Below are 8,864 nucleotides of genomic sequence, written 5' to 3' on the forward strand. Positions count from 1 at the left end.
TGAACCAGACAACTTTCCTGGTAGAGTGCTCAAAGGATGTTCAGACCAGCTAGCAGATATTCTCACTTACATCTTCAACATCTCCCAGAGCAGCGCCACCATTCCAACGTTCTTGAAGGCCGCCATCATTGTCCCCATGCTGAAGAAGTCTTCAGTGTCCTGCCTAATTGACTACCATCCCGTTGCACTCACATCCATCATCATGAAGTGTTTCGAGAGGCTCATCATGAGGCATATCAAGACCCTGCTGCCCTCCTCACTGGACCCCCTGCAGTTTGTGTACCGTCCCAACCGCTCAACAGATGACGCCATTGCCACCATCCTCCACCTGGCCCTAACCCACCTGGACAAAAAAGAGACGTACATTCGAATGCTGTTCATAGACCTCAGTTCAGCATTCAACACAATCATCCCTCAGAAACTGATTGGAAAGCTGAGCCTACTGGGCCTGAACACCTCCCTCTGCAACTGGATCCTAGACTTCCTGATTGGGAGACCTCAGTCAGTCTGAATCGGGAGCAGCATCTCCAACACCATCACACTGAGCACGGGGGCTCCCCAGGGTTGCGTGCTCAGTCCACTGCTGTTCACTCTGCTGTACATGACTGTGCTGCAACACACAGCTCGAACCATATCATCAAGTTCGCCGATGACACGACCGTGGTGGGTCTCATCAGCAAGAACGACGAGTCAGCTTACAGAGAGGAGGTGCAGCAGCTAACGGACTGGTGCAGAGCCAACAACCTGTCTCTGAATGTGAACAAAACAAGAGAGATGGTTGTTGACTTCTGGAGGGCATGGAGTGACCACTCCCTGCTGAACATCTATGGCTCCTCGGTAGAGATCGTAAAGAGCATCAAATTACTTGGTGTTCACCTGGCGGAGAATCTCACCTGGTCCCTCAACACCAGCTCCATAGCAAAGAAAGCCCAGCAGCATCTCTACTTTCTGTGAAGGCTGAGGAAAGTCCATCTCACAGCCCCCCATCCTCATCACATTCTACAGGGGTTGCATTGAGAGCATCCTGAGCAGCTGCATCACTGCCTGGTTCAGAAATTGCACCGTCTCAGATCGCAAGATCCTGCAGCAGATAGTGAGGTCAGCTGAGATAATCTGGGTCTCTCTTCCCGCCATTACAGACGTTTACACTACACGCTGCATCCACAAAGGAAACAACATTATGAAGGACCCCATGCACCCCTCATACAAACTTTTCTCCCTCCTGCCATCTGGGAATAGGCACAGAAGCATTCAGGCTCACATGACCAGACTATGTAACAGTTTCTTCTCCCAAGCTATCAGACTCCTGGACTGACACCTTGCCCTACTGTCCTGTTTATTATTTATTGTAATGCCTGCACTGTTTTGTGCACTTTATGCAGTCCTGGGTAGGTCTATAGTCTAATGTAGTTTTTTTTCTGTGTTGTATTTTACGTAGTTCACTCTAGTTTTTGTACTGTGTCATGTAACACCATGATCCTGAAAAAATGTTTTCTCATTTTTACTATGTACTGTACCAGCAGTAATGGTTGAAATGACAATAAAAGTGACTTGACTTGACTTGGACTCTAAATGCTCCCCAACACATACCTCCATCACCTGACCTATCTCATTCCCTAACAGGAGATCCAACACTGTCCCTTCTCTAGTTGGTACCTCTATGTATTGCTGCAAAAAAAACTATCCTGCACACATTTTACAAACTCCAAACCATCCAGCCCTTTTACAGATTGGGCTTCCCAGTCTATGTGTGGAAAATTAAAATCTCCCACAATCACAACCTTGTGCTTACTACAAATATCTGCTATCTCCTTACAAATTTGCTCCTCCAATTCTCGCTCCCCATTAATACACCCCTTTAAGTGTTACTACACTTTCCCATTCCTCAATTCCATGCAAACAGTCTCCCTAGATCAGCCCTCTAATCCAAAGCACCACGGTAATATTTTCTCTGACAAGCAATGCAACACCTCCCCATCTTGCCCCTCCGATTCTATCACACCTGAAGCAACAAAATCCAGGAATATTTAGTTGCCAATCATACCCCTCCTGAAACCATGTTTCACTAATCAAGTCAAGTCAAGCCAACTTTTATTGTCATTTCGACCATAACAGCTGGTACAGTGCATAGTAAAAATGAGACAACGTTTTTCAGGACCATGGTGTTACATGACACAGTACAAAAAACTAGACTGAACTACATCATTTAAAAAAACACAGGGAAAGCTACACTAGACTACAGACCTACACAGGACTGCATAAAGTGCACAAAAAACAGTGCAGGCATTACAATAAATAATAAACAGGACAGTAGGGCAAGGTGTCAGTCCAGGCTTCGGGTATTGAGGAGTCTGATAGCTTGGAGGAAGAAACTGTTACATTGTCTGGTCGTGAGAGCCCGAATGCTTTGGAGCCTTTTCCCAGATGGCAGGAGGGAGAAGAGATTGTATGAGGGGTGCATTGGGTCCTTCATAATGCTGTTTCCTTTTCGGATGTAGCGTGTAGTGTAAATGTCCGTGATGGCAGGAAGAGAGACCCCAATGATCTTCTCAGCTGGCCTCACTATCCACTGCAGGGTCTTGCGATACAAGATGGTGCAATTTCCAAACCAGGCAGTGATGCAGTTGCTCAGGATGTTCTCAATACAACCCCTGTAGAATGTGATGAGGATGGGGTTGTGAGATGGACTTTCCTCAGCCTTCACAGAAAATAGAGACGCTGCTGGGCTTTCTTTGCTATGGAGCTGGTGTTGAGGGACCAGGTGAGATTCTCCGCCAGGTAATTTGATGCTCTTTGCTCTTAACGATCTCTACTGAGGAGCAAGTTGATGTTCAGCAGGGAGTGGTCACTCCATGCCCTCCAGAAGTCAACAACCATCTCTTCTGTTTTGTTCACTTTAAGAGACAGGTTGTTGGCTCTGCACCAGTCCGTTAGCTGCTGCACCTCCTCTCTGTAAGCTGACTCGTCGTTCTTGCTGATGAGACCCACCATGGTCGTGTCATCGGCGAACTTGATGATATGGTTCGAGCTGTGTGTTGCAGCACAGTCATGGGTCAGCAGAGTGAACAGCAGTGGACTGAGCACGTTGAGTGGTTGGGACGGTACGCAAACTGCAGGGGATCCAGTGAGAGGGGCAGCAGGGTCTTGATATGCCTCATGACGAGCCTCTCGAAACACTTCATGATGATGGATATAAGTGTAGTCATCTAGGCAGGACACTGAAGACTTCTTTGGCATGGGGACAATGGTGGTGGCCTTGAAGCACGTTGGAATGGTGGCGCTGCTCAGGGAGATGTTGAAGATGTCAGTGTGAACATCTGCTAGCTGGTCTGCACATCCTCTGAGCACTCTACCAGGGATGTTGTCTGGTCCAGCAGCCTTCTGTGGGTTGACCCTGCACAGGGTTCTTCTCACGTCAGCCATGGAGAGACACAGCACCTGGTCATTTGTAAGAGGGGTGGACTTCCTCGCCGCCATGTCATTTTCTGCCTCAAACCGGACGTAGAAGTTATTCAGTGCATTTGGGAGGGAGGCATCACCTGCACAGTCAGGTGATATTGTCTTGTAATTGGTGATGTCCTGCCCTTCCACATGCGCCGTGTGTCGTCGCTGTCCTGTAAGTGGCTGTGGATTAGCTGGGCATGTGCATGCTTTGCCCCGCTGATGGCTCGGGACAGTTTGGCCCTTGCTACAACATCATATTTCCAGGTATCAATCCATGCTCTAAGCTCATCCCCCTTTCTTACAATGCTCCTAGCATTAAAATAGATGCATTTAAGAAATTCTCCACCTCTTACTCTCTGTTTATCCCTAAAGGTGCAAACAACTTTATTATCTTTTTCTTCCTCCTCACCTACATCTTCGGTCTGAACGCTCCCCTTCTCTATCACCTGCCTATCCTCCCTCACACACTGTCTACTAGCTTTCTCTATTTGTGAACTAACCTCCTCTCTCCTAGTCTCTTCAATTTGATTCCCACCCCCCAACCATTCTAGTTAAAAGTCTCCCCAGTAGCCTTAGCAAATCTCCCTGCTAGGATATTGGTCCCCCTGGGATTCATGTGCAACCCGTCCTTTTTGTACAGGCCACACCTGCCTCAAAAGAGGTCCCAATGATCCAGAAACTTGAATCCCTGCCCCTTGCTCCAATTCCTCAGCCACGCATTTATCCTCCACCTCATTCCATTCCTACTCTCACTGTCACGTGGCACAGGCAGTAATCCCGAGATTACTATCTTTGTAGTCCTTCTTCTCAACTCCCTTCCTAACTCCCTATATTCTCCTTTCAGGACCTCTTCCCTTTTCCTACCTATGTCATTGGTACCAATATGTACCACGACCTCTGGCTCCTCACCCTCCCACTTCAGGATATCTTGGACGTTATCCCAGACCCTGGCACCAGGGAGGCAAACTACCAATTGGCCAATTCCTAAATTAGGCAAATGTTTCCTTATCTCAGCTGAAGTCAAAACATTGGTCTATGAAGCTGAACTAACAGAACACTGCTAACAGAAAACTGCTAAATAAAGTTCAAAGTTTAAAGATCAAAGTAAAATTTATTATCAGAGTACATACATGTCACCACATACAACCCTGAGATTCTTTTTCTGCAGGCATACTTAGTAAATCTATGGAAAGTAAAATGCCTAACAGCATAGCAGTAGAAATATAATTTTAACCAGGCCATTACATGTGTAAAGCTTAGAATCAAACAGAGATCTTGAGGTTTATAAAGAAGTCAGAAAAGAACTGAAGAGGTGAATTAGGAAAGCCAGGAGGGGCCATGAAAAGTCTTTGGAAAGTCGGATTAAAGAGAATCCCAAGACATTCTATAGAAACCCCAGGAGAGAGGATATTTGTTAGGATGCAGAGGATGTGGGTAAGTTACGTAATGAGTGGTTTACACTCTTGAGTATTTACCAAAGAGAAGAATGTGGAGGATAGGGAGATCAGTGCTTAGAGTATTAATATGCTCAGTCATTTCAAAGTAAAAGAAGAGGTAGTGCTGGGTCTCTTAAAGAACATTAAGGTGGATAGGTCCCCAGGGCCTGATAGGATATAACCCAGGTTACTGAGCGAGTCAAGGGAAGAGATTGATGAGGCTTTGACCAAAATCTTTGTGTCCTTTCTAGTCACAGACAAGGTTCCGGGTGACTGGTAAGTAGCTAATGCTGTTTCATTATTCAAGAAGGGAATAAGGGATAATCGTGGAAACTGTAGACTGGTGAGTCTCACATCACTGGTAGGGAAGTTACTGGAGAGAATTCTTAGGAATAGGATCTAAGAGCATTTGGAAAATCATGGCCTAATTAGGGAGAGCCCATATGTTTTGTGTGGGGCATCAGGGCTTACTAGCTTGATCGAGATTTTCATGAGGTGAAGAGGGTGATTGATGAAGATAGAACTGTGGAAGTTCTCTACGTGGATTTGACAAGATCTCTCATTGGAGGCTCATTCAGAAGATTAAGATGTATGGGATCAACAGTGAACTGGCTGTTTGGATTCAGAGCTGGTTTGTTCATTGAAGACAAAAGGTGGTGGTCAAAGGGGTTCGACATTAGAGTGTTCCGCAGGGACCTGTACTGGGACCTCTGCTGCTTGTCCTGTATATTAACTGTATATGAAAATGTAGATGGGTGAGTTAGTAAGTTTGCAGGTGATACAGAGATTGGGGGTGTTGTGGATAGTGTAGAAGACTGGCAAAGAATACAACTGGATATAGATCAGTTGTAGATGTGGACGGAGAAATGGAAGGTGAAGGTTAACCCTGCCAAATATGAACTGTTGCACCTTGGTAAGTCTAATGTAGAGACTCTGCTAAAAGCAAAATCCTTAACAGTGTTGATGAGCAAAGGAGCCTTGGGGTCCGATTTCATAGCTCCTTGTAAGTGACTATACAGGTATATGGCATGCAAGCCTTTATTAGTCAAAGCATTGAATTCAAAAGTCAGGAAGTTATGCTGCAGATTTATAAAATTCTAGTTAGGTGCATCTGGAGTATTGCATACAGTTCTGGTCACCCCACTATAGGAAGGATGTTGAGGCTTTGGAGAAGGTGCAGAAGAGTTTTACCAGGATGCTGCCTGCATGTGCTGTAACAAGAGCTTGGACAAGCTTGGGTTGTTTTCTCTGGAGCAGCAGAGGCTGAGGGGAGACCTGATAGAGGTTTACAAGATGATAAGAAGCATAGATAGAGTAGACAGACAATATCTTTTCCAAGGGTTGAAATGTCCAATATCCGAGGGTAACTTAAGGTGGGGGGTAATTTCAAAGGACATGTGGGGGCAAATTTTACACTGGGACTAGTGGTTGCCTGGAATACACTGCCTGGGGTGCTGGTAGAGACAGAAACATTAAAGAGAGATTTAGATAGGCACATGAGTGTGAGGAAAATGGAAGGATATGGACATTGCGTAGGCAGATTAAGATGTTAGCCATTTTAGTTAATGGCTTAGCTATTTTAAACTTGACTTAGTTAAGTTTAGTTAGCCATTTGATTACAAATTCAACTGACTTGTCACAACATTGTATTTCTGTGGTGTAATGTTCTATGTTGTTTGTTCTATGAAAGATGTAGAGAGATATAGTCCAATGTAGGAAAATTGGTCAGTTAACACACAAAATGCTGGTAGAACACAGCAGGTCAGACAGCATCTATAAGGAGAAGCACTGTCAACGTTTCAGGCCGAGACCCTTCGTCAGTTCGAAGTGTCCTGACGAAGGGTCTTGGCCCGAAACGTCGACAGTACTTCTCCTTATAGATGCTGTCTGGCCTGCTGTGTTCCACCAGCATTTTGTGCGTGTTGTTTGAATTTCCAGCATCTGCAGACTTCCTCGTGTTTGCTCTTTAAATTGGTCAGTTAAGTAGGCAACTTGTTGGAATGACTGAGTTGTGCCAAATGGTATCTTTCTGTTCTGTTTATCTCTATGACCATGAAAAAGTCACATCAAAAATACTGTATGCTGCTTGCCCCATAATATTGCATGTGACTGAGTGCTGGAGAGATTCATCAGCATTCTGCCTCAATGTGAGGCATTTTATCTATGAGGAGGCAACTAGATGGCCTGGTTTACTTTCATCTGAGCAGAGAAGATGGAGAGTGGACTTGATGTATTTAGTGGCATGGGTTAAATATTGAAAAAATATCTTTTAACAAAGATCTTTGTAACAAGAGGGAATACATTCATGATGAGGCCAGACAGTTGTAGGGGATTCTGAGGATTTTTAAAATATTCCTCAGGCATGAAATGCATTTCTTTAGTCAGTAATCTCATGGCTTTTTATTATTTAGATCAGTATGACACGCTATAGCATAAATAGTTGTGGGTTGAGTAGTGGAGGATGGGATTAGTTTGGATGGGTAGAGTGGATAAAGATCTTGTATTGATGCTGTATGATTACAATCTTCCATGAACAGATGTGGCAGAACTGCAGATTTGATCTGCTCCTTTAGTTGTGGAATAGTTTGGTTTCACAGTTGTATTCTATATACAATATAAAATAATGTGAATAAATCTGACTGTAAATAACCAAATTTTTTTCTTCAACAGAAATGCACCACCACCATTCAAACCACCTCCTCCACCAACAAAATACACAGCAATTCAAGTGTAATCACAGAGTGAAGTCAACTGTTTGAGAGAATATTGTCATATGAGCAAAGAATCATCATGTGGATGTGGATCAGAAGGAGACTATTTAACCCTATTGAGTTTGTGCAACACACACAAAATGCCAGAGGAACTCAGCAGGCCAGGTTAGAGTTAATAATGTTGGTGGTTGTGTGGGAGACAATGGCCTGGTGCTCCTTAGTGGGGTTCTGTTCAAGGGGTAAGTAAGAGGAGGTGTCTGACAGTTGTTGCTGGGCCTCAACAAGCTAGAGTCAGTCCACCAGACTACTAAAGCAGCCCCTTACCTATAGGTTTGATAGTGAGGTTAGGATTAGTGCGGAGAGAGTGCAGATCAGTGTGTTCAGAAGGATGAAGGTTGGAATTGGACAGAAGAGTGGTGAAGTCGAGACAGTTTATGTCCCATCAGCAGTTAGCAATGAAAAGATCCAGAGCAGGCACAAGACCAGGCAGAAGACGAGGGTTGAAGACGAGAGAAGGCCTGCTGAGTTCCTCCAGCATTTTGTTTGTGTTGCTTGGGCTTACAGCATCTGCATATTTTCTCTTGTTTGCTATTGGGTTTATGTTGTCTCAATATCCCCAGTAACATTTACAGACACAGCCCCACTCATTATCGTGCATCATATCTATGTGCTTCTTAGTTGTCCTTATTGACGTTATTTCCACTGTCTGCGCAGGTGGTGAATTCCAGATCCTAACTACAGTCTAGATAAGATTTTTGTTCACATGCTCCTGCATTCAGTTCTAAACTTTAATAATCTGCTTTAATAAACTTTAATGAACTTTAATAATGGTTCTTTGAACCATCCTTGGATTATGATCTTGTACATCTCTAGTGAGTTTCATGGAAATATTCCAGCTTCTCAGATCTAGCCTAACAATTTAAATCCTGCAAACATTTTTGTGAATTTCTGTTGCACCCTCCATCGTTCCTTCACATCCACGTTAAATTATGGCAATCAGGATTACAGGCAATAGTCCAGTCACAATAAAGCTAATATTTTAAAAAATGCAACATGATTTAAAAATTAAAATTGCCTCAGTCACTGGAGGACTGAAAGATCTTCAGACTGAAATATTAGTTCTGCTTTCTTTCTCCACATGCTGCCTAACCTGCTGAGTGAATTCAGTATCCTGCAACATAATTTCATTTTTGAAACATGCATGCCAAAGAATGTTCTTAGATTTATTTAATGTTAAGAGTTATTCTCTTTTAATACTCTTCCTTTTTGATAA

The 8,864-nt window shown here is 43.9% G+C and overlaps 1 protein-coding gene across 1 annotated transcript in view; it reads left to right on the forward strand.

The window, feature by feature from the left end:
* The window catches only part of LOC140725948 (uncharacterized), a 111,875-nt gene extending 103,656 nt beyond the window's left edge, over positions 1-8,219 (forward strand). Inside the window, exon 7 of the mRNA XM_073041870.1 lies at positions 7,551-8,219. Coding sequence (XP_072897971.1) covers positions 7,551-7,614 — 64 coding nt within the window. The 3' untranslated portion in view covers positions 7,615-8,219. The remainder of the gene's footprint in view (positions 1-7,550) is intronic.
* Positions 8,220-8,864: the final 645 nt, after the last annotated feature.

Source organism: Hemitrygon akajei, chromosome 4, assembly GCF_048418815.1.
Source record: "Hemitrygon akajei chromosome 4, sHemAka1.3, whole genome shotgun sequence".
NCBI classification, from domain to species: domain Eukaryota; kingdom Metazoa; phylum Chordata; class Chondrichthyes; order Myliobatiformes; family Dasyatidae; genus Hemitrygon; species Hemitrygon akajei.